Here is a 26,322-nt window from a genome sequence, read left to right as displayed (position 1 = left end):
TCTCAGTTTAATTTCATTTTTTCACTGCGTGTAGGGATGTGGCAAAGCATGCTGCAGGGCCACCTCCTGCCTGGGGCCACAGCACAGAGCATTCTACCCCAGTGGAGTTTGATGGGGAGCACTGACATTTAAAAAAAAAAAAAAGAATCTTAAAGAAATGAGTCTTGAAAACTCGTCCAAACACAGAGTTTGGGGCAACTTGCTATTTCCATCTCAAACTGAAAGCTGACGACGTACGCTGCCCAGCCACTGCTCACACCATGCTTCGCCCTTGGGGCAAGGCTGGTGATCAACCCAGATTAAAGCAGTCAAAGAGTTCTCATAGGAGGACGCAGACACCTTGTCATCAGAAATCAAATGCAGACAGTGAAGAAATAAACTGTGTGCAGAAAGAAACCTTGCCACTGTAACAGAGCAGCTGCAGCGCTCCCAGCTCCAGGCTGAGCAGCACGCCACCAGGGGCTCGTGATGAAACATAAAGCACGAGGAGCAAGAAAAAGCGAACGCTGACAACATCTGTAATAAAACTGTGGATGTTTGAAGCTCAAGGATCATTTTCAAAATTAAATCAAGAGATGGAGAAGCATAAATCCGCCTGGAAGAGCCTCAGCCCCCGCGGCAGCTGCAGCACTGGAGCCACGCACACACAGGGTGTTTGTGCCCTGACCTCTGCTCTGCAGCCTGGAGCTCCCTTCTATTTCAGGACCAGCCACAAGATCAGAGAGCGCAGCCTGGCTGGGGCTGTGCCCAAGGCGCTGCTCGGAGCTCATCTCCATCTCCAGGGAAGTTACTGTGACAATTAGCACTACGAATCAATATCTATCAACGATGCATCTTCTTACAGTCCCCTGGGATCATGAATTTGATGCAGATGTGAGAGCTTGCTCTCCTGCCTAAAATCCGAGGGACGCAGCAGGCTGCTGAGGTTTGTGCTGGCTTTAAGTCAATAAAAGATAAAATCTGACATGGGGAAAAGAAAAAAAATCTGTTGAAAGTCTGCATGAACACATTGGAGCCCAGAGGATCCATCTTCATGAGCGACACCACAGCACAACGTGATTGTTACCTCTGTGCTCCAGCCCTGCCAGCACTTCAGGTCAGCTGCAACTTCCTCCTCCTGCACGTGCTGCAAAGCCAGGAATGGCGCTGGCTGTCCCCAAGTGCTGCTGAAAGCTCCCCACAGCCCATCAGCCCCAGCAAAAACACCAGGGCCCCCTTCTCCCAAAGGTGGGCTTTCTTACAGCCTGTTTCCATGAGTCAGCTTCAGGCACCCTGCAATATTCACACCAGGCAGCCAAACCACCTGTCCTTTTCCAGATTTTACCTTCCTGACACTTTCCCGTTTCTCACACAAACTCAACTTTCATTTCAGACTGTTTTCATTTTCTAAGATAGCAGGACTAAAATACAACTCAAACCATCTCATTCCAGAGCAAGCTTATACAGCAGCATCTTCTCACTCTTACTGCTCAAGTACATTCCAATCATTTCCTGAAAACACAGTACGAGCTGGAGCTGCACATCTGAGCCCTCACTGCTCCATGCCTGGCCCTCCTGCTGCCCTCCCAGAGCGATTCTCCTCCAAAGCCTCCAGCAAGGTACTCAGGGTGCAGTGGAAGTGAAGGCAGCCCAGTCTGGACCATCTGCAGGCACAGAGGGGCAGTTCCCACCCCCACTGCAGTGCAGGAGGACACCAGCCTTGCTGCTTGGCTCCTCATCCAAAATAGAGCTGCAGCCCCCCACAACCCCATGCATGTCAGGAGCTGAGCGGCACCCCAAGAGCTGTGCCTGGGCTGTGCAATATTTAAGCCAATCCAGCAACGCTTGATGATGTCTGGAAGCATGACAATACCAGTGTGGTTTGCAGCTAAACTCATGCAAACCCGTGCTTAAGCAGAAAGGGGTGACACAGAAGCTGCTGGCTGGAGCTTCTGCCCAGAGGATGCACAGATGCTCCTCTGTGCCATGGCAGAGGTCCCACCAAGCACTCTGCAGTGCCCCAGCAGCACTTCCCTCTGGCTTTGCCCCTGGGCCACTCTGGCAGCAGGTGGCTGTGGCTGTACAGCCGGAGGGCACAGGCAAAAATGGACAGTGTTGAAAAAACATGCAGGTTTTACCTTACTCCCACTTAGAGCAGGAAGCTTTCTGAAATTCTGCTATAAAGATGAGTGGATCTTTAATGCAGTTGCTACTGCTCTGAGAGGAAGCAATTTGTCAACCGAACTTAATTGCCCTATTTGAAATTTCTGGGAAGCCTGGCAGTCAGTGTCAGCACTGTGAGCCCTCAGCCTGCACCACAGCAGTGCAGCACGAGGGCAGGGAAGGCTTCACACCACACACCAACACAGCACAGTAAGTGCGTGCATTAAGAGCAGGAGGAGATGTGATTCTCCAGCATGCTTCTTCAGGCATTTGCCAGTTTTTGGTGCTGTGTAATACAACAAGAAAAGAATAGAATTTTTCACAGAACCACCTCAGCCCTCCATTTGAGTGGCAGCAACACAGCAGCTGGCAGAGCCTCCTGCCTGCAGTGCCCCTGCCTGGGAGTGAGCGCAGCACGGATCTCCCACCTGCTCCCAGTGGGAACCTTCCTGCAGTGAACTGGCGGGGTGGGAGGGATGCAGAGGCCGGCTGCCGGCTTTGTGCACTGCCATCCCCTCTGCAGCTCCTTCTGTGTCAATCACTGGTACTGAATTATTTACCGCTCACAAAGCGTGTTTTCGTTGCCCAGAGTTAGCAGTCGAAGTTACTTGCAGAAATAGGTCAGCCTCATCCCAGAGAAGAATTAACATACATTTCTTGTGCTCCCCCCAACGTTTCTATCTTTATACTCTGCTCCACACGAGGACGGGACAATTTTCAACTCCCTGCATTTTTCACGCTGCTCCATCAGGCTGCGCCTGCAGACTCCACAACCCCACCCAGAAGCAACAGTCTGGAGGCTGAGCACAGCTCCTGCAGCACTGCGATGGCTGCAGGCTGCACCACACGGCTGGGAGGGCAAAGAAGCGCAGCCTGGTGGGGGCACGCAGCACCACGGGCCACGCGTCTCACCCAGCAGTGCTGCCCCGTCCCGCCGTGCTGCAGGCTGAAAGCTCTCCTCTCAGTGCGAAGCGCCCCTCACTGTGTGCCACACGTAAGGAACTGGCACAGCGGGGTCTCACCTTACACAGCTACTGTGAGAAGCCTGAGCACAGCTGCGCTTGCTGCTTGCAGGCCCGGCTCCATCGGCCCACCGACAGCCTGGGAACTCCAGGGTCCAAGCTGGGCTATGCCCACAGTGGCAGCGGCAGTCAGTAGGAGCCCTTCCCACTGAGCAGCGACTGCCCTGCGGGGCTCTGGAAGGTGCCACCTCACACAGGGGCGCCGGCCACGAGCACAGGGACATGTGGCAGCCCCATTGCACAGCACACAGCTGGCTGCTGGCAGCACAGGGCACAGAGGTGGCACTGGCAGAGGAGCCACAGCAGAACACGGTCCTTCAGACACACTGCAGCCCGGTGGGACATCGCCTGGCGGCAGTGAGGGGCTGTGCACTGTGCTGACTGCAGCATCGCTTTGTTCCTGCCGCACACGGAGGTGATGTTCCCTCCTCAGTAAGAACAGAGCTAATAACAGCATTGCACACGAGCCAAGCTAGCATTAGATTCAAACCACCTGTTCGGCTCTACAGCAAGCAGTACAACACCAACTCCTACTAACTCGTAGCACTTGCCCAACACTAACTCTTGCCAGGAGAGTTCATGCTGAAGTGGCACAACTCCTCACGCACAGCAGGACCAGCTCTTTTGCCTTAAAATTAATGATGTGCATCCAGGTGGCACTTGATATTCCTCCTTCCTTAGCTACACCCAGCAACGCACGTGTAATGATTGCGCTGCACATACGCCAATGGAGATAATTAGGACTCCTGTAGAGCTGAGCTCAACTTTTTCAGCGCTGTCTAAACCAAGAACAAAATGTTCTGGAAGCCATACTGTGTAGCACAGACTCTGTGCAGACAACTTACTTCTCCAAATCTACAACCAGCCAGTAATGATTGCTAGGAAAAAGGAAAATGTTTTGCAAGATAACAACTAAACACTCCATTTCCTGGGCTTCCAAAATCCATCCACCATTGTCTCTGGTTTCAAGAGAAGAAACTGAGAAACAAGTCAAAAAACCCTCACTTATATGCGCTTCAAAATGGACTGTTCTAAAGACTAACAAACATAAAGCCTCAGTTTAAGAATACAATAAACAAAATAATTTACTCCATCTGTGAAACACTATTGATGTGCAGAGGGTACAGCAGTCAAGTGAACAGAAATCAGCCCCAGAAGCACATGAGGACAGCAAGAACTTCTGCTAGCTGACGGTGCCATCGGCATGGCATGTGGGATGCCTTGGCCACAGCAGCAGGAAGCCAGCAGGGCTCCAGCAGAATACATGCATGCTCTCGAGAGCCAGTTCAGTTATTTGTTATGGCATCAGGGGCTGCTTTCTGAGAAACAGGTTATCTGCAGTAAGGACTTCAAACCATCCAACCTGCACCAGAATATTACTGATGAATAGTATGAATCCAAACCTTGTTACTTCTAAAATAATTTAATAAACACTCAGCAATATGTTGCTCTCCTGGTTATTTTTTTTTTCCAATTTGCATTGACTTATTTAATAAAATCTTTTTTCCATCTGCTCGTTATTCTTGCACCAGTGTTATCTGACTGTCAGGGAAAAACAACGAACCCAGAATATAACTGTCACCGTCAGAAAAGCCCAAACTTGAGGGTATTTTCCACCAAACAGGACACCATTTTTAAACTGCTGCCATCCACTCTGCACTCATTCTGAGGCGCTTAATAAGGAGCCACACGAGGCGCAGCAATGAAGTGCCGTTTCCCAGGCTGAGCTCAGCTGCCCGCAGCGCACATCAGCTCCAGCACCAGTGCCCACAGGGGCTCTTCCCCGCCAGATTTCAGGGCGTACAGAAATTCCCTTCTGGCAGGGAGGAAACCACCTCCTGAAAAGCCCTCTCCACCTGACCTCCCAGCAGCAGACGGACCGTGCCTGCAGGGCTGCCCCCGGCAGAGCGGCCCGAGCCACAGCTGCGCCGCCACGCGGAGCCTTCAGCGAGGGGCCGGGAGCTGCTGGGACCAGCAGGGGCACGGAGCGGCCCGGCCCTGGCCGGCAGCTGCCGCCCGCAGCCCACCGAGCTGTGCGGACACGCGGCGCCCCGGCAGCCGCGGCTCAGTGCCATGCAGCAGCTCCCCGCCGTGCCCCCCCGGCTCCTCTCCCACATCTCCGCAAGGACGGCACAGCACCCCGAGACAAGGAAAGCCCAAAGCCACGGGGCAGAGCCCCCGCCATGGGCCCGGCGCCGCAGCCCCCATGGCACACGGTGCCCCGCTCGGCCCAGCAGCACGTCCCGCCTGGGGCTGGCTGCTTGCAGGGCCAAGAAGCCCAACGGCCACAGGCAGTGCCTTCTGCCGGCACAGAGCTGCAACCAGCACCTCCCACACCAGCACAGAAGTTTTGAAACCAAATCCTTGTAATAAGCAGCTCTCTTGCACTCCTCCATCGCTGAAGGACCGCTGGGTCAGCCCCATTAGGTCCTACTCAGAACATAAATCACAAACACTCACGCCTGCAAACAAGATGGAACCCTCCCGTTCTGGACACTGACATGCTATGGTGTGCATGTGAGTAAGCGGAGAATTTCTAAAGCACAGCATGGCACGGCCTCAGCACCACATGCAGAAATAAAAACTGAGCTTTAGTCAGCCCTCTCTCATCCCCTTCATTCCCTGCCCATTGCTGCTTACTCCCCCCTTCGCCTGTTGTTTCTCTTCCAAGTCTGCGTTTCTCTCCTCCCACTAGAAGTGAGAAGTCTATAATACACAGGTGCCAACAAGTTCCACCTGTGCCTTTGTAATTATTATTTCCTCCTATGCCACTGCGTGTGGAAAGAAGATGCGAATGTTGTGTGAGCCACACGTACTGACATTACGTGCTGCTGGGCTTTCCATTATGCACAGTGCCCTGGGCCTGGGTCTGTCTTGGAATGGAAGAGAATGCTGGGAACGTGAATGACCTGTTCAGAACACCTCTGGTCTCAGACGTGCTGCCATTCACAGGACAGTGCAGACAAGATGCTGTATGGCCATACCTTGGGGCCTCAGTCCCAACCCTTCAGTGCCCCCCTGGGAGCCTCAGTAACAGTGCAGGAGCAGCGAGCAACAATGAGATGCATTACGGAGAAGCCATAATCAGCATAACAACGACAAACAAGAGAAAATTGTGCCATCTGGACTTGATGGACTTCCCATTTACATGTCACAGCATTTCACCTCCCAGATTATCTATCGGCTGATGCACCGGATTTAAAGCAATTCCTTCTTAAATAAGGATGTTGTTCTTACGTGGCAGCTACATACTGCAAATGTTGCCATTAAAAATGATTCATTAAAAACGAAAAAAAAAGGAAAGGAAAAAATAAGCCAAGCTCAGGAGAGGTTGGCACACAGCTGGGAGCTCAGCGCTGCATCAGCTGCATGGAAGGGGCGCGCGTCTGCCTCTCATTAGAAGCAAATTACAGAGATTAAAACCAACAATGCTGTGAATTCATGGATTTCCACCGACTCCCAGCACCGCCAGCCCTCGTCACAGGATGCAGGATCCCTGCTGGCCCCTGGGAGGGCAGCGAGCTGTGACTTACACGGGGAAGTAAGGAAAAGCAGGGTGTGTGTGATACTGCAGCACCCAGCGTGTGTGTGAAGGAGCAACCCCCAATGCAGAGCACTAAATGCAAGCTCGAAATGCACAACTCGAGCTCCAATGAGTCCTGTGTTCACTGAAACTGATGCAAAATCCCCCCAAGATAAAAGGGCTGCAATTATCTCTGCAATCGTTCCACTTCAGCACTGAGGTGAGCACAGCGCTGATCCCTGCAATTAAAGCCCTGTCCCACATGCAGACGATGCTCTGCCTGCCCTCCCTGCAACCTTCTGCAGACCTATCTGTGCTCTGCCACATTTCCCGTGGCTGCACCACGTTTGTTTGCACCTCACATAGCCCCTGTGCCACACGTGCTGTTAGGAGCAGGTTATTTACATCTTTCCTAACTCCCAGTTTCAAAAATTTCTGATAACTGACAGCAAACAAAAAAAAAAAATAAATTGCAACCTTTTCCTCCTCTCAGCCTCCTCTTCCCTCGCTGACATCTCGAGCACTTTCCAGTTAGACTTAATGAAGGGAAAGTGTTCTCCTTATTCCCTAAAGGCAAATATGAATCTCCTACCTTCTGGAGAACAGAAAAAATTGCTCAAGATCTGTTTCCTCTTGACTAAAAATAGTGACAGGAAGACTAAATGTCTCCTGAAATAGCTTAATGGCACCCAGGTATATTCAAAGAGCCACCATCAGCTTTAAATACATAAAGAGATACTTATATTAATACGCCAGTATTTTCACACCATAATTAACCACTGTGGGCAAGCCATGTGCTGCCAGAGGAGTGAGGTACAAACACAGCACGTCTGCTTGGCAGAGCCTCCACGCACACATTTCAACCAGCAAAGCCACAAGGACACAGCCTGTGTCCAACCTCCCACTTTAAAATCCCTTCTTACCGCAGCTTGGTTCACCAGAGCTACCTGGGGGTCATGAGGAGAGAGTGAGACATTTTTTCTTGCCTTTTTACCCCTTCTTAGTGTTTTCCCTTTCCCTGAGCTGCTTTACGTGAGCTCACAGCCCCCTCAGCGCAGCGCTGCCGATCGCAGCCTGCAGGACGCGAGCTGCTCCATCATTGGCTGCATTTCACCATTCATAACCCATCTGCGTAATTAAAAAAGGAAAGAAAAATCTAAAAGAAACAAAGCCACTAATTACATTAGATTTTGGTCTTGGCATTTCTCTAAACATCTAAGAAAATTACTCCTGTGAGTGATTTCTCCACTTTTAGCACAAGAGGAACCAGGGCACACACAGCTCCCAGCACAGCTGGCAGTGCTCAGGACACACTGCTTTTCTCTAATGCAATTCTTTCGGCGAAGGATTCAGTCTTATTCAGACCAAGAGATCAGATGCAGACGCGTCCAGCGTCAAAACCAAACCCAACCCATGACTACACAGTGTCTTATCTACCCGCTTCGGATCTGCAAGAAGGATGACAGAACAAACGATGGGCGCTGAATCATCTGCAGACATGAAATTCTGCCTCACAAGTCATAGAACAATAAAATGGCCTGGGTTGAAAAGGCCCACAATGATCACCTAGTTTCAACCCCCTGCCGTGGGCAGGGTCACCAACCACCAGTCAGCTCGTAGCCATCTTAAGTACAAGAAGGGTAAATGTTGTGAATACGTAGGCAATTTTCCCATCTTTTCACGCTGCCGTGTCAATTAGCGGCTGACTTCGCCGTGCTCCAGTGGCAGCAGGGAAGGCACCCAGCGCACCCAGCAGAGGCACAGGCTGACAGCCCTGCTCTGCCTGCCCTCCATCGCGCAGCAGTGCAGAGCTGCACCCAGCTGCCCCAGGGCTCACTGAGTTCACCAGGACTGCGGCCGGGCAGCTTAACTCAGCTCTATCTGCGCAGTCCCGTTGTTAAATAAGTGTGTAATTTGCAATATTGAATGAAATATGAAATAAATACCACTTGTCACTACCCAACGCTACAACTCCTTTAAGCCTGTAATTACTCACAAAAGCCTTTTACGACCATATAAATCTCCCACGGATCCCTCTCTAAGTAAGTCTGGGCCGAATCGGAAGATTTCCATCCGAGAAGACGGAAATTGATTTTGACTGACTTATCCCACAGGCCTGCCCGAAGGACAAGGAGAGAGGAGAACAGCTCTGCGTGTCTGTCAGCACCGCCCAGAAAGCTGCCAGCAAGGCCCCAGCTCTGTGCCCACGCTGCTCACCAGTACCACCAGCACGGCACACAGGGCACTATGCAGAGGCGGCTGACAGAGGAGGAGGCAATGAGGAGGGTATCATAGAATCACAGGAAGTGGGAAATAAGAGCCCATCTTTTGTGCCATGAAAATGGGGCAGATGCTTCACAGTAAGCACTGCCAGCACACGACTCACCGACACCAGGCTGGGAGCAGCTCCTCGCGCGCCAGCCAACCAGCACCGCGGTGTCAGGAACAACCCCGAGGGTTTGACTTTCTGCTGCAGTGGAAAGTCAGCACTGGTCAGATGTGCCGAAATGCACCGCCTCCTGTCTCAGGACTGCTCTGACAAGCTGCACCAAACGCGGACTCCATGGGGGGACTGTCATCAATTCTATAGCTGGGCAGAGCCACGTCTGGCACATGAAGCACTGCAGGCCCCGTGGGGACATCAGATGTATGCAGAATGCACACTCTGCCTCTTCTTATCAGAGGTCCCAGTTAACGTTGTCAAACGTAAGGTATTTTTTTGTGTGTCTTTAGAGCGAGAAGTACTCAAAATGCATTAATGCCTTGCTCGATTAACAAAGGAACTATGGCAACACAATTATAGTTGCCAAGAGAATTACAGAAACGAGGTTTAATAGTTAGTAAGAGCCGGATGATGTCAGACTCATCTTTTAAGACCAACCCATATCTGTCCATTAGAACTTAATGTCCCAGAAACTTGGGTTGGCCAGTGTTAAGCAGTCTTCCTTTTATCCCAATTATCAGTAACAAAGGCAATTTTCTAAATAATAGGTTAGAGTTGCACAAACTGCGGCCAGAGCAGAGCACGCCTGTGGTTCCCAGCACAGCTATGAGCCCCTTTTGTGAAGCAGCACTTTCCCCGTCAGAGACGAGAATCAAAATTTAATGTGCTACAAAAATGGAAAAACCACAGAAGTTGCCCACAGCATTTCCATCTGCTACGTGCCCCGCAGCACACATGGAGCAGATCAAAGAATGTGCTGAAGTAATGTTTGTGTCAACACATTTCTGAACTACGCTAAATTTTTGTTTATCTATTTACTTCAAGCTGAGGTGATTAAAATCTCTTAAGAAATTATCTCCAGCGTAAATTAGTTTCTAAAATACATGGATGATTACTTCAGGGAACGACACCGAGCCGGCAGGCGCGCTTGCAGATCTTTTCCTTAATGTGGACAAACCAAAAACGTCCCCATGACTTCTGAAGCCCCCCAGCGCAGCACCTCCAGCTCCTGCCGCCTGCATCCACACCTGCTGCTGAGCATCGGTAGGCAGGCGAGAGGCAGAACGCATCTCCCCACAGGAGCCGGTAACAAAGGTAAATTATCTACACTGGTGCAAGTCAGATTTTCCCTTTAACAAAACTAAAAATCACACACGTTGTGTTTACCTTGACACCGGCATAATAGATGTGCTCCCGAACCACACAATATCTGCTGACATCTTCTATTTCAGGAAGCAAGCCTCCAGCTCCCTTCCACTTGTGAAGCACTGAAAGCCTGTGATTACCATGGAGCACACGTGGCCTTGTTGAAAAACACAAATAAAGCAAGAGATGGGGAGCAGTGCTGCGGGCCCTGAGCCGGGAGCACCCAGCTCCCATCTGGGAGGGCCAGGCAGGTAGGACAAACGGAGCCTCATCAAAGGGATGAAAAATGCTCTTTAGTAAAGGAAACGAAGGAAGCACAGCAGGGATACAGCACTGCGAGATCAGTTACATCACACAAAAATCCACGTTCTTTGCAGGTGACCTCGACAGGCTCTGAAGATGGAAAAGCCAGATTTTAAACGGGCTCCAAGCTGCACACGTGTTCTCAGCATAGAAAATTTCACAGGATTGCAGAATATTGCCCAAAAGCCAACTTGTCTGCCCCAAGCTCTGCTGCTACTGTCATCACTGGAGACGTGGCCATACCCGAGCATCAGTTCAGACCTCCTCACACCTCACTGTTCTCAGGCACACTCTATGCTTGGCAGCTGTCAGCTCACGGATCCTTTAGCACATCCCACCTTTGACCTACTGCATCTTCCACACCTCCCTTTCATTTCAGACTCCAGTGCTGCTTCCCACGCAATCAATCACAAACACTTCACGCTCCCAAAGAGAAAGACTGGGCCCTTATCTCTGGTTACTTCTAGATTTCCCCTGATTACTCCTGACTCTGCTCCCCTTACTCTACAATGCAAAATTGGATGTTGCCAGGTCCTCCAGCAACAAATTGATTTCTTAGAGGTTTTTGCCCCAACGGATTCAATCAGGTCACCAGCCAGGATCTCAGCCCAAGCGACTGCAGCTCCATGCAAACTGAGGGCAGGATGAGGCACAAGCTCTCCCCACGTCCATGTCAGCACCACGAAGCCACCAAGCCCAGGAGAACCCAGCAGAGCCTTGCTGTGCCCAGGGCCAGCACAGCCATAGGTTTTGCATGTAACCACAGCACCGCTGGGTGAAGCTGCCTCTGTGCAGAGCTGCCTGCTGCCCTGGGAGCACCTGGGGGTCCCAATGAGCCAGAGGCATGCAGAGCCCACAGCACACATGGCTGTGTATGGGGGTGAGTCAGAGGTCATTGGTACCGAAATGTTTTAGCAACCCCTCAGCAACACTTCAGGAACAAGAAATGTACGATTTGGAGCAATTTCTCAGTTAGCATCCTTTCTACGAAGAGATTACAGCCTCGGTTCTTCATGTGAACATTACATGAGATAAGGAAACGTTCTCTATGAAGTGAACATCTTAATAACAGATGGCTCATATTTGGATCATTCTATCATAAATATAATAGTCACCATTTGGAATAATATGAGCAGTACAGCTGTCCATTGTTCCCACGCAGACATTTTTCTGTTCATTAAGTAAGGAAATCAAGCATGGCAGGAGCACAGAAAATGACAGCACGTCTTAAACACCGACAGGGCAACTCTCCCAGTAGCTTTGCTATTGATTAGGAAGCACAACATGATCCTGCCAACCATTCTGGAGCAAAGCTGTCCTGCTCTGGGAGCAGCACCGAATGTTCCCCCATCTCACTGCTCAAAGAAGGGCCTGCAGATTGGGAAGGGCTGCCTTTCATCTCTGCGTTTCTCCACATAAACCTCTCAACTACCAAAGCAAACAATAATTAAATCGAAACCTTACCTGTTACCTCTGTGATAAATTATGAATTGCTGCATTACGGACACTCGCTAATTCAGAAGGCTGCTAAATAAAACACATCAATGTTCACAACCACCACCTAATTTAATAACCTCAGACAGCCTCAGTGAGAGCAGACCAGGCTGTGCTCAGTGGAACAAGGCCCTGCAGCGAAGAGGCACAGAAAGGAGCACAAATCCAAACTAGGGAAGAGATGACTCAGACAAGGCTGTTAGCATGAGGTAGCTGATAAAAATACCCTGAGGACGTAAGGGAAATTGCAAAAACACTGATTTGATTCTCAACCGGTACAGCGGGGCCAGTTTTCTTCTTCTTTGTTGCCTAAGCAAACCCTAAACCCGAACACCAGTAGCAACAGGGATGGGCCATCGGGAGCCGTGCAGAAACGCACACCACCGCCCCAGGGCTGCTGTGCTCTGCACACCAGGCTGCGCTCCCTCTGGCACGCCGTGGTCGCACTCCTTCCCTCCCCTCCCCAGGCTGGGTGCCCTCCCACCAGTGCTCCCACCTCCCCGTTCTGGGGAATGCACCCTTTCTAAGTAGCTGGTGTTGAGATTGATAGGAAAAGTGTGACAATTTTCTGAACTGTAAGGAAAAGGAAAAGAGCACCAAACCCAGGAGAGTATGGCGGTACTAAGTCCAAAAAGCAGATTGATTAATCAGCTCCATATCGAGCTGGGAACAAAACGCTGCAGTCTGCTCTGTCACTGCGAGCTCCTCCACAGCAGAATGCCTGCAAAGGCCCAGGTGAACGTTTCTCACTTCCAACAACAAACACCTCTAAAGACAGACATTAATTTCTTTGAGGCTTTTGTACTGGAGCAGAATAAGCTACCTCTATCTTACTAGTTTGCAAAGCAAATTTTAGTTCAGAAGCCAGAGCTTCTTTCCGAAGTGCATCTCTAAGTGCCATTAAGTAACAGACACCTTGAATTGAAGTCTTTAACTCGGCACAAATCTCTGGAAATAGTTTCTCAAATTACTTCTTCGAAATGTTTCTCACGACCTTCACCGTGAGCAGAGGGAACAGAGATGGGCCCCAACCACGTCCAGCCCCAGCCACGAAGCTCTGGGCAGCAACCCACCCCTCTGCAATGGGGCTGCACCACAGACCTGGGGCACACGCACCGTCACACGCACTGTGCTGCCAAGAGCCTCTCGTCAGCCCGGAGTCCCAAAGCATTTGTCAGAAAAAAAATAAATACCAAATAAAAGTCCAGCCGCAGCCTTAACGTGCTCCCATCTGCATCAGTGGTTCGTCAGGCAACTGCGTGAGGCAAAATGGAACCTGTCACTGAGAGCTTTGGAAAATCCCATTAATTAACAGTGTGTCAACCGTGTGAGGCGCGCGTTAATGATACATTGAAAGACACGTGCATTCCAAGCTATTCCTTGTTAACTAATTATGAAACGCAAAGTCATTGCCAATTTACCACTGCATGACAACGTTACAGCTGCCTTCGTGTTGGCACAATAGGCTTAGGCTTCAAAATAGATCCCTCAGAGGCAGAAAGCGATTAACAGGAATATCAGGCAGAGCAGGCCGTTGTCCTGGTGAGCAACAACTGCTGGTGCCCACAGCTTTGAACAGAGCTCACTGGGAGCATTAACACACTGTAATACCTGAACTTTTAACTCAAAATAAACGAACGCAAGCATTAATTTTTCCCCTTTACTTTCCTTTTTCTTAGCCCACTTCCCAAAGGTTCAAATGAGTCATTCTCATTGACTGCTCTGTGCATTACTTATGTCATTTCCTTGCACTTAAGCTGCAAAAATGAATGTAAAACCAGAGAAGCTGGAAGTTCACCATATTTTAACTTGGGTTTTAGCAACGAGGCTTCAGCTCCAGTAACCGCATTGCACTTTAGCAGAACATCTTTGTTTACACCAAACACACCACATAACATTCAGCAGTATATGAGGAAGGATCGTAATGAAAATTGTACTGTAATTGTCAAAACATATAAGCAACACTTATTTTGCTCATTTACCCAGATAAATTTGCATAGGAAACAAAACGAATGTGTTGGATGAGGGATTTAAGTGAAGCGTGTGGCAAAACAAGGAACACGGCCATGGGCTGCAGGGCCGGCTGATGAGCAAAGGCAGCCACAGAGCGCGCACAGCTGGGCTGCAGTGCGAAAGCCACAGCAGCCTGTGTGTTCTCAGGGACAGCCCTTACAGCATTGCTCCTTCTACACAAGACCCAGAACGGAGCCAGGGCGTGGTTGCAATGGGACGCAGAACAACGGGACAGGCAACCCCAAGCCCTCGCTCAAGTCCCTGAAAGAACGTTCCTCTCGCTTGCTTTTTAATTAACCATCGATAATTAACATCGCCCCAGCAGCCTCAGCAGAGTGCCTCTTAATGGTTTTCTCTACCCTCTAACTACAGAACAATTTAATTAAAGAGCGATCCTCGTCAAGCCAGCAGGTCTGCTCTTCTGCAGCACCAAACCCAACAAAGACACTTTCCTTTCAGTTGTTCCTATAATTAAGTCCACTGAAGCACTGCTTTAAGTTTAGTGATTATCCTGCCCACCCCCATAGCAGCACACAGCCCAGTGCTGATCACTGTGAGGCACCACCGACCGTCCAGCTCCACAATGATGGTAAATTTGGTTTCCCCATCTTTCCCCTTTGTGTTTCTTTAGAAGTGCTGACAATGTCAGCATTGTGCTTGAAATCAGAGCCCTCAGCATAACACACTCAGGAGCTATGCCTGAAGTGGAAAAAGCCAGCTACGCAGATGAGATTCCGTGCTTGAGTAATTAAGCCAGATACAGGAACAAACACTCACAGACTGCTCAGTGCAAACAGCGCAGCAGCAACTGGCCCGTTCCCTGTATCACTCCCTGCTGTAAATGTCAGCTTATTTTTGCTATTTTTCCTTCATGCTCTCTGACATTAATAGAGTAAATTTAGGAACAACGGACTACTCCTTTATATAGCAATACTAAACCTGTGGAAATCGGTGCCCTGAGATGCAGGCAGAGTCCCCAGCCGCGTGCTGACAGCACTGTCGGGTTGTATTACTGCTGACACGCCAAGAGAGCAATAGCAGCCAGGCCATTTCTCCAAGGAACAAACTGGAGGGCAGAGATATTCCTCCCTGCTGCACCGCACCTCTCCTCAGCCGCTCTAAGGCCGCTCGTGGAGCTGGGATGCTTCCCAGACGCTTCAGAAGACTTATTCAGTCGCACAGGAAGCAAGGAAATGATGCTATCCGCTTGAGAAAAACGAGACAACAACGTTTTGGTGGCTGGCTGCAGAACGGGACGTCAGGGCGGAGCCGCGGGGAGCGGCGCTCAGCACCACGGACAGCAGCCGCGGCTCCCGCAGCCCGGCGGCCTCCCGGGGCGGGGAGCAGCAGAGCAGGGCGGGAAACCCAGCGCCACAGCAACCCGGCAGCGCCGGCAACGGCTGCCGTCACACGAACGCAGCGCCGAGAGACGGAGCCCTTGGGGAGCAAAGGATAAGAGCCGTTTTGGTATCAGAACATCAGCGGGACTCGGAGTTACACAGAGCTGCTGCTATTGCGCTGCTTGGAAAGGCTCTCACGCCGTTGTCGGAAAAATTTTAACATCAATCACTAGAAAAGTTTTCAATATTAGTAATTAACAAATGCTTTTCTGTGAAAAAGTGAGTCATTCGCGTTAAACCCAGTAACTGTGGGTAACTGAAGTCCTCACGTACTTTTTTGTGTGTAGCCGCAGAAGGCAACAAAGACGGCTCTCAGGAAGGACGGGGGCTGCCACTTGTTGGCTGACTTCTCGTTTTATGCAGAACGCAGCGCTATGGTGAACAAACGGCTGGGCTCTGCAGCGACTGGTGCGCGATGGACCCTGTGGCACAGGAAAAGGCCCCGTACCTTTATCACACACAGCCCCGGGGCCGTTTGTGCCGTGGGACCCAATCCCCACCAACAGCCTGGTGCAAGGTTCCTCACAGCACGTTCTGGCTCTTTCCAGCTCTCAAACTGAGGAGTGCAGAGGCGCGCTGCCCTGTGCCCCATCTGCACCGCCAGGACTGGAGCTGCGAGCTGCAAAGGGCTCCTGCTGCACGCCTCCTGCCAGCGCCTTCCAAACTGCGCCTATTGCTGCACTCCATCACTGCTCCACTGCATCTCCCTTCCTGCAGGAACGGTCTCTGTGCTGGGAGCCATATCTGACAGCACTGCAGGCTCCCACACCCCACCACAGCCCTACTCTGTCAGTAACCCATACCTGTGGCTGTGCAGCCGCCCCTCAGAGCTTCCAACCAGCATTCCCTCATTCCTGAACTGGGTTTTCATCCAAAGGGACTTTACTATTTGCCACAGCATAAGGAAGAACAAGACTGTCTTTCACATCCATTTCACTGTGGCTGGTAACAACCACTGGAACACAGGAGAGAAAAGGCAAAAGGCACTGTGTGTCCGTGCACAGATGGGGCCGTACGCCTCCGCTGCAGCAGCAATTCCATCGGGCCAGGAGCACCCAGCACCTCCCCTGTGTGGGAAGGTGAGCACACACCAACCCTGCAGTGGTGCAGCTCAGAGACACTTTGATATCATCGCTCATCATTTGTGGGTCACAGAATCACAGAATCACAGAATGGTAGGGGTGGGAAGGGAGCTCCAGAGATCAGAGTCCAACCCCCCTGCCAAAGCAGGTTCCCTACAGCAGGTCGCACAGGTAGGCATCCAGGCAGGTCTTGAACATCTCCAGAGGAGACTCCACCACCTCCCTGGGCAGCCTGTTCCAGTGCAAAAGAAACAGTCCATAGGAAACATTTTATCCAAAAGAACTGCAACTGGAGATGCGCTTACCAAAATGCAACTTGCTTGGGTTTTTTTAGTGTCTATTTACTGCAGCTCTAAAAATGCTGCACATATCATAACTACAGATTTAAGAGCGGTCTCTGCTGCAGCTTTCTGCTACAGCATTTCACTCCACTCAAGCACTGCGAAGAAAATTTTAACAAGAAAACAAAGAAAAAACACTTTCATGAAAAAGAGCTGGAGCCGTTCCTTTCTGCTCAGTTCTTGGCAGCTGGACAGACGAGTACCACAGAGATTCACTTCATGCCTGCGATGATGTCCTCAATGCATGCACATAATGGGAGCCACAGGAGCAGACTGGGGCACCCAGCAGTGCTGCGCTCAATCCCACATGGGCACTCAGCAACTGCAGGCCTGGCTGCCTCACCAGGCAGGCAATTACATGTACGTGCATTTTAAAAAGCCGACAAGGTCTTCATTTACTCACACGGTGATGTGAGCAGCGTGTGGTATCTGCACACACATTGTACTTGCAGCTAATTTATACACTACCCAGTTAAGACAGCTTTCCACGCGACAGCACTGTCAACACAATTATGATAACTCGAAAACAAACTCTGGATTTTCCTCCTCAGCAGAAGCACCAGTGCAGCCTGCAGCGCACACGTGGCCCCGCAGTGCTATTTCAGGAGCACAGTCCTATCTTTGTCCTGGCAGTGACGAGCAGCAGACACGCGCTCCCAAAATACCTTCAGCAGGGAGGAGCCAGTTTGCTCTCTCTCCATCAGCGGTGCCTCAGCCCTGTGGGAAACGCGGCCACAGCGCTGACAAACCCAGCTGGAGAGGATCACAGCAGCACCAGGGCCTGCCGTGGTTTGGAAAGGAGAAAGAATCGCCCTCCAGCCTGAATGGGAGAAGAGATGCTGAACCAAGCGCAGAAAAACACTACGCCAAGGCTGGAAGGAACACGGCGCTAAAACCACTGCTTAAGTTTTACAGAGGGGCAAACAACAACACAACTCTTGTTGCTGTTACTTGGCGTTTTGACAAACAGAAGCAATTTGTCCCAGTTAAAAGAAACCTGGTGTTTGGTGCATAATTTCACACACTGATCTCTGTAGGACAAAGCCACATCGGAAGATGCACGTTTCAGTGCACCATACCTGAACCAATCCCTCAGTTCTGCTCACCACGGTGCTTGTTTTGACACCTGCTCACAATTTTTCTCACTCTGGCATCTAATGTGTGATAAAAACCAAACTGAACAGCAAACACCAGCGCCCCGGCACGCTGAGCTTGCGCTGTGCCACACACAGCATCCGAGCTGCACACAGACCTGCCCTGCTGTCACAGAGTTACCACAGGACCTCTGCACAGCACTGACACGGCAACATCCCCACCTGCCCCCAGAGCTGCCCGTACGGAGCAGCCGCACTGAGACGCAGCAGGACTGCTGCTGGCTGCCAGGCAGTGTGCAGGTGCTGGGATAAGCCGAGCACAGCACCGCGCTGCGGGAGCAGGACAGCCACCTCTGCTGCTGAGCACTGCGTGCTATTCTACAATCACAGAGCACTGCAGGCTGGAAAAGCCCCTTCAGATCCCCAAGCGCAGCCCACGTCCCTCAGTGCCACATCCCCGCAGCTCTGAACGCCTCCATGGACGGGCACTGCCCACCCTGGGCAGCTGTGCCAGCGCCTGGCCGCTCTCTGCAGAACAAACTGCTCTGATACCAACCTGACCCTGCCTGGTGCAATGTGAAGCCACCACCTCTCATTCTATCGCTGCTATTTGGGGCACAGGCCAACCCCTACCTCGCCACAACCTCCTGTCAGGAGTTGTAAGGAGCAGTGAATTCCCCCAAGCCTCCTCTTCTCCTCAGCCAACAACCCCAGCTTCCTCAGCCGCTCCACATAAGCCCTGCGCTCCAGACTCTGCACAGCACTGCTGTCCTTCTCTGGACGTGTTCCAGAGCCTTGATGTCTTTCTTGCAGTGAAGAGCTTTACTCTCTTCCTACAAGACAGAGCACATTTCTGAACAGGCACCATTTCCCAGTTGGGGAACTCAAAGATAAACCCAGCTCATAGCAACAGCTCAAGCCAGCACTCCCTTCCCTGGAAGTGCTCATTACTGGTCAAAGGCGCAGAGATGTACGACAGTAAACAAACACTTCTTGTGTTTGGCGAAAGCCAGGCAGGATGTTACTGACTGCTGGCACTGCCAGGGCAGGCGTGGGGCTGAAGCCTGGCTGGGTGCCCCATTTGCTGGAGCATGGAGAAAACCCAGAACCTGGAACATGAAGTTACTGGGGCTGTTTGAACACCTGTGAGTTATTCATTTCATTACAACACGCAGTACTGAGCCTTTAAAATGCAAATTACTTGGGACCAGGCTTTAGCCTTATTTTCTGTAGAGCAAAAAGCACATTCTCCCACGGTGCAAACAACCCAAGCCTAATATATATTATTTTCTGCACTTCCTACCTTCTAGCCTTGCCTGCCAGCTCCATTAACTGGGGTTCCAGGAAAACATGCAGCACATTCTCTTTCTAATGGATCGTGTGACATAGTTTTACAAGGTCATTTAGCATTCTCCATATCACGGTTCAAAAAAAAAAAAAAAAAAAGACCTTTCACATAAGATATGATACCATTCTGACAGTGCCAGATAGCATGAGATGCTGGCAGCATGGAGGAAGATGCACCCACTGACAGCCCGATCCAAGAGGTAACCATGCTTCCACAGCAACTTGCAGCACACGAAGACCAACTGCACAGCCATCAATATGCTTGGGCAGATCTCATTCCTGCTCAGTTGTCATGGCACTGGCTTGTGGGTGTTTGCAATATGCACTGCCAGGGAGTGTCACACCTCAGCAACACACTTGCCATCCAATGCTTCGAAAGTGCTTTTTCTACACCAAAATAGCACAGAAAATAGTAGTAGCAGTGCCATTTGCAAGGAAAAGATGTGCTCATGAGATGTCCGGAGCCCTCCGAGGTGTGCACACACTGCACTACTTGTGCAGCCAGCAGGAAAGAGATTTCAAAGGAACCTGACTGACCTGATGGCCTCCAGCACAACGAACGGCCAGCTGACACACACAGCTACACAACAGCCCCACTCCTTCAGCAGCAGCACATGTGCAGCCCCCTCCTCACCGAGTTCCGGCCTACCCTATGGAGACCAGCTTGCTCTCAGCAGCCAGAGCTTCTGCCCAAGCCTTTCGCTCTGACTTTTGTCACTATATTCAGGTTCTAAATCAGAAACACATCACAATCCCTTAAATAACCATAGAAGTGGTTCCAAGTACTCCCCCCGTGCTCTCATACTACACAACTTGTCTACACCAGTAGCGTTAGAGTCCAGTGCTAGGAAGTGTCTCAGGTGCCAAGTTCCCACATACCACAATGGCTTCTCACCAATTCAGTGCCTTCCTAGTCACTGCTGTTCTCTTTTTCCCCCACACTGGGTGTCTGAAATACACACGATGCCTTCTGATACCGCCATGCAATCCTTCTCTCACAGGACACACATCACAAGTCAGTATTTTGCACGGTCGTGGGATTTGCTTCAGGGTGGGGAGAAGGGGCTCAGTGAGAGACTGAACCTGAAATGAAGAAAGATGGAAATATTTTTTTCTGAGCAAAGACAGCCGTGTTTTTCCCTTGCACAGACAGTGCAGCAGGGAGACCCAGGGCAAGGCACCGGGTCATGCTTCCATGCCTTTAGCCTCACCGCTTTGCTTCCAGATGCTCAGTACATTTCTCCAGCCCCCCACTCCGCACCAGCCCTGGACAACATGTGCTCCACTCACTGGAAGAACTCGCTGCAGGTTAACACAGACCTGCCTGGAGCACACGAACTCGCTGCTGGTGCCCAAGAGCCAAACAGGGTTATTTTTTGAACCACAAATGATCAGCTTCCAGAACTGCCATTTGAGCTGTGAATACATTGGTACGTGATGTCCCACTTAATTACACGGGCTGGCTGACCGTCACCCACAAGGACTCGGTGCACAGCCAGACCAGTGGGCTGCTGAAGTCAGAGCACCACTCAGCACCTCATCCCTCTGCTGGTCCAGGTTTTCTTCGGGAAAAGCCCCCGAAGAACCACAGGGAGGTGACTCAGCACATGGACGTTCTGGCACTGTCAGATCTCACTGCTTAGCGGTGCTCACAGCCGTCTGTTCACACATCCCAAGCAGTTTTAGTTTTCCATAACTGTCACGTAAAACAACTTAATTCCTGAAGAATTCAAGTGGGACAGAAGAGGATGCTGACATTTATCTTCTCCTGTTAGGAGACACTCAGGTGCTCACAAGCCACCCGCCGTCATTAGGGAGATGAAGGCTGAAGCCCAGGTTGGCTCTCAGCTCCCCGCCCTCACAGCTCCTCCTGCACACCTCTGCACACACAGGCACAGAAGCACTCGGATTCACGCTTCTGTCAGCACTGCTGGCTGCAGTTGCCTCCCTGTGACCTGCACGTCACACAGCAGGCAGCTATTACGTAGTTGTTATCTGTGATTAGAGGTGCTCTGCCACTGGGGTCCTGGGGTAAGGCAGTAAAACCATTCCACAAGAAACAAACACTGAAAAGGAACCGTTCTCCATGTCTACACACAGACATTCTGCGCGCCCGCCTCTGGATGTCTGTGACCACCATCATGTGAGAACTACACCAGCCATACACGGCTGTGAAGTGCTCATCGCTTCAGAAGTTCCACACAATAAAGGCATCAAATCGACGCAAATCAACACCTTTCACTTCCAAGGTTGTAATTTTTACCTTATAAAAGCTGCCGTTATGCACCACACAACCTGCACCTCCACATGCCAGGCACCCACCGCCCTTGGGTCTCAGCACCCGGAACCAAGCACAACAGCTCCTGTTTAGCGTCATTTAATTGCACTTGTAGCCCCTGGAAAACTCAGCTGCAGGCACCGGGGGAAGCAGCGGCAGAATGAGGTCATCACACCGGCAACAAACAGGCTGCCCTGGGCTGGGGGTCCCGACCCTGGAGCTGTTCAGACCCCTGGGGACCTGGCACAGAGGGATGCGGGCAGTGGATCTCAGGGAGCTCTTCCAGCCTGAAAGGTTCTGTATTTCTGCCATTCTAATGTGATAAAGAAGGTGTTTAAGCCCCTAGAAGCACGTTCTTCAGAGCTATTCTCAATTCTCAAGCAGACTGTAGTGATTGGGACCTTTAGAGAACAGGCGAAGTATCAATTTGATCTGACATTCTACCTGTATCTTTGACTGCTTTTCTCTGATCTGCCTTCTCCATTCCAATAAAGCCAGCATCCCATGAACCGCAGTCAGATCTGTTACCTTTTCCTTATTTGACTTCAGGAAAGCAGCCTGAGCTGCCCATTGCTTTTCACCTGACCATCTGAAAGCACAACTGCCAAACAGCTCCAACTTGCCAGACGGAGCGAAGGGCTCCTGCTCGAGGCAGGGCAGGCAGCAGGAACGTGTGACAAGAACCTGCCTCTGGGTAAACTACGCTCCAAAAAAGGCCACGGATCTGCAGGAAGAAAGATCCTTTACAAAAAAAGGAACACAAAGAAACGAACGACAACACTAAACACAGCTTTTCTGACACCTCCTTGCAATTCTCACTCCCTCCTCCTCCCCCCTGACACTTACTGAGTTACCACTTTGGAACAGAAAGCCTTTATTCTCCTGTTCTTCAATAGCAGGCAGCAAGCGCCTCTGCGCTCCCAACCCACAGCCGTGCGAGTCCGGCTGCAGACAGGCTCTGCCTTCCAGCTGGACACGCTGCCGTGAGATCAGAAAACAGGAAGCAGGAGGAGAAATAAAAGCGCGCCTTGGCAGCCCGACGCCGTAACTCACACCTGTGACAGGGCTGCAGCTGCGAGGAGCGGGCGGCCTGGAACCGGAGCTGCCGGCCCGGCTCCGTTCCGCACCCCGCGGCGCCTGGGAGCCGCCCGCTGCCACGCCGTGCCGGGCGGCGCCGCGCAGCCACCGGCCCAGCGCTCGGAATGGCCGCGAGATGGTCGCGGCACGTTACCCCACATCTGCAACTTGCCGCCCGTTTCCATGGGGACGGAGCGGAGCAGCCGCGGGCCGACCCGCCTCCCGGGGTGCGCGAGCACGGCGGCACCGAGCGGAGCGGGGCGGCCCGGCACCGAGCGGCACCGCGGGGCGGGCACTGAGCCAGCAACAGCCATCTACAGCCAGCAACGGTCCCCCAGTGCCCGGTCAGGGCTTGCTCCCACCTGAGCAAAGAGCTCCGTTCCTCGAGAGGGGAAACCTGAACTCCCGCGGTCACATCGCCCAGCGCTGTGCTGCGTACCTCCGGCCTGCCGGAGCTGAGCTGCTGGGAGCCTCCATGAGGAGCGAGGCTGGGGAACGAGAAAGGTGAAGCCGGCGGAGCGCAGTGTCACAGGGCTGGCATGCAACCGCCGACGCAGACGGCGACAAAAACAATTAGGCTGCCACATTAACACCCCGTAAATCTGCTGCGAACGTGAGGCAGTGCCACCGCGTCGGCATGGAGCCCTGGGGTCGGCCCGGCTCAGCGCAAGCCGAAGGTAGAACAACGCCGGATGACTTTGCACGTTGTCCCTCGTGTGCTGTGCGCGGCCGTAGGAGCCCCTGAGATGGGAGGAGCCCCGGCCTGCTCGCACTTCGGGTACGGGGCACACGCACACAGTGCTCTGCCCCCCTGCCATGCACTTCTACTGCTCAGCTCAGCTCCTGAGCCCAGCTCACCTGTAAGCAGTCTAGCATAGCAGCGTTGAAGCATTCCTGTTAGCTTCACAACAGCAGTTTTCTGCATTTGGGAAAGCAAACAAACAAACATAGAAACAAACCAACGACTTGTTTGTTCCTTTCCCAGAGTAAGGACAGAAAACACTTCCTGCCTCCATTAACGACAAAAACGTATAAGCCCCACAACACATGGATGCTGTGCAGGGAAACCTTAGTGCCTTTGCTCTGAAGGGAGCCCCGGGAGGGAATGGAGGCACCAGGCTGCACCACCTCTGCTTCTGAGAGCCAGCTCCTGGGCCAGGCAACAAGATTTCTAATGGCTTTCACGGTTATAAATAAGAAGTCCTACAAAACCCTTACAGAAAGGGATCCATTCTTCTCAATATGAAACAGTTCACAGAGTTAATGACCAACACACTGCCACATACATGCAGGCTTCCTTCACCCCACCTCAACTGCAGCACATCGCAGCTTTGGGAGCACTCAGCCCTACAGGGTTGGGTTTGTTGGGTTTTTTAGACCTTCTATTTTTTTCCTTTATGCTTTTTTCTCTTTTACACCCAATTGAGAAAATTAGGCTCAGCTTCGCCCAACACTTGTGGCACCACATCCCTGGGCAGCGGCACCCAAATGGACACAGCTCTATCAGCTGCTGTCTGCGCACTGGAAGCACCCGATGCCAGTACTCACAAAGATGACAGAACCCATCTCTGCACGTACTGCTGCCTTCAGGAAGCAAACACCAGGCACGCTGCTGCCCTCCTATCGCAGTCAGCTTTCCAACGTTTTGCATCCCAGCTCTGAAACCCTCAGAAATATTTCAGATTTTATCAGCAAACAGCAGAACGCGCTGCAGTCTCACACAGCACCAGGAACACGAGCATCAGCAGGAGGCAGGGAGCCGCTCCCCAGGGGGTTCAGATCAGCCCCAGCAGTGCTAACAGAAGCAGCTGCGTTGGGGCGGCACAGGGCACGGCACCCAGCATGAGGGCAGCGAGGAGCAGGACGCTGCTGGTCAGTGCCAGCCTGCTCCATGCAGGTGCTGCACAGCCCCAGCGCCCAGGTGGTGGCAGGAAGGCAGAGCGGGGCTGCACCACTGCTGCACCCAGCACTGCCTCGACCCCTGAAAAACAGCCAGATGTCCTGCAGAGAACAGGACACCATGCTGCCAGAGATGGAGGGAGCAGACAGGAGAAGCAGCGCTCCGTGCCACAATTAAGTGGAGCACAGCAGCCCAGGACCACAGACTGCAGTCACACAGCAGCACAGCATGGAGCAGCAGCAGAGGGCCAGAGTCGGGCAGGCAGCTCCCAGCCCACAGCCCTGCTCGAGTCAGCCGGGCTAGGCAGCACCAAGCATTTCTATGCCCTAACCTGCACGTGGCAGCACACTGAGCTGAAGGCAATCTCTGGACCTTATGTTATTACTTATGAGAATAAGCGTTCACCTCCTCTTTACACACACCCTTCCACAACTGAAAGGAGTCGGATGCTGGCTCAGGGCAGCTGGGCTCCTGTACGTGCACCAGTGGGAAACCACAGGTTAAACGTCACGTCCTCACCTATTCATTTTTTATATCCTTTATTACTGTTTTACTTAAAGTCATCAGCACTGGCCGTCATTCCGCACAGTGTCACACACAGAGCCGAAGTACTAACCGCCTTCTTTATCTCAGGAACTTACTGGGACGTCTTAAGGGATCTCCATAGCAACCATGCTGCGCAGCAAACAGGCGCGCAGCCGAACCGCACCACGGAGCGCAGCAGGCACGCGGAGCAGCAGTGCCGATGAACATCGCAGAGCACCGCTCGCAATCCCCGTTATCAGCGCCAGCAGCTTTTGGCCAGCAGCGGTTCACCCGCAGAGCTCCATTTCCCTGCACAGGCTGCGTGCAGGCGCAGCTCCGTCTGAATTCCGGAGCAAAGTCCCCACCTCGCACCGCTCACCGCTCCCGCCGCCGGCCCGCATCCACGGCCAAACCCTTTCACAACGCCCCGCGAAGGCGCGGGGCCGCGCGAGCAGGCAGCGCGGTGCCGGCCCCACACACGGCTACGGCAACTGACGGGAGCTGGGGGCCGGCGGTGACTCCGACACGCAGCTCCTCTCGGCCCAGCGGTAACGAGGACGAACGAGGGCGAATTACCGCCACGCCGGCGGCTCCCCGTGCCCGACGTACGGCCGCGGTGCTTCCCGGCCCCTCGCGCACATCCCGCACGTCTCCCCGCACCGCACCGCCCCGCTCCAACTTTCCCTCCCGCGGCCCCGCGCCGCCGTTCCGACCCGAACTTTCCCGGCCCGCCCGGCCGCTCCCCGCGGATCCGCCGCGCCCCGCAACAGGTGCGGACGGGACGCTTACCGTCCTCCCGCTCGTCGAACACGGGTCTCTTGGAGGAGGAGGCGCTCGCTCCCATCCTCTTCTTCCACTTGCCCCAGTGGAACATCGGGCCGAGCGGATGGCATGCCCCGCGCGCCGCTCCCCGCCGAACGGCGGCTCCCGCGAGCGGGACCGAGCGGGACGAACGGCCCCGAGCCGCGCTCAGCCGCCCAACGCGCCGCGGCCGACCGCCCGCATGGCAGCCCCGCTCCTCCTGCCCGCGGCGGCTGCCGCAGCGCGGGGCGGCGGGGACGGCGAGCGCGGCCGGGCGGGGCGGGGCGGGGCGGAGGAGGGCCGGGAGTGGCGGCACGCAGCGCCCCCGGCGGCGGCGGGAGGACAGCGGCGCTCCAGGTGCGGTGGGCGGCGCCGCTCTGCTGAGCTTCTC

At 52.7% G+C, this 26,322-nt stretch overlaps 1 protein-coding gene across 4 annotated transcripts in view; it reads right to left on the bottom strand.

Moving 5' to 3' along the window:
- The window catches only part of STK32C (serine/threonine kinase 32C), a 57,988-nt gene extending 31,873 nt beyond the window's left edge, over nucleotides 1-26,115 (bottom strand). For 2 of the 4 annotated variants that reach the window (XR_008205072.1, XM_052677061.1), the window contains exon 1: nucleotides 25,920-26,109. Coding sequence is in view for 2 of the 4 variants with exons in the window: in XM_052677061.1 (XP_052533021.1) it covers nucleotides 25,920-26,004 (85 nt within the window). In the remaining 2 variants the exon portion in view is untranslated. Of the gene's footprint in view, nucleotides 1-25,919 lie in introns of all 4 variants that reach the window. The other 2 variants (XM_052677063.1, XM_052677062.1) reach the window with 2 other exon arrangements.
- Nucleotides 26,116-26,322: the final 207 nt, after the last annotated feature.

This window comes from Tympanuchus pallidicinctus, unplaced genomic scaffold (assembly GCF_026119805.1).
Source record: "Tympanuchus pallidicinctus isolate F22 unplaced genomic scaffold, pur_lepc_1.0 scaffold16, whole genome shotgun sequence".
Taxonomy (NCBI): domain Eukaryota; kingdom Metazoa; phylum Chordata; class Aves; order Galliformes; family Phasianidae; genus Tympanuchus; species Tympanuchus pallidicinctus.
This window is presented reverse-complemented; position numbering and strand designations above follow the sequence as displayed.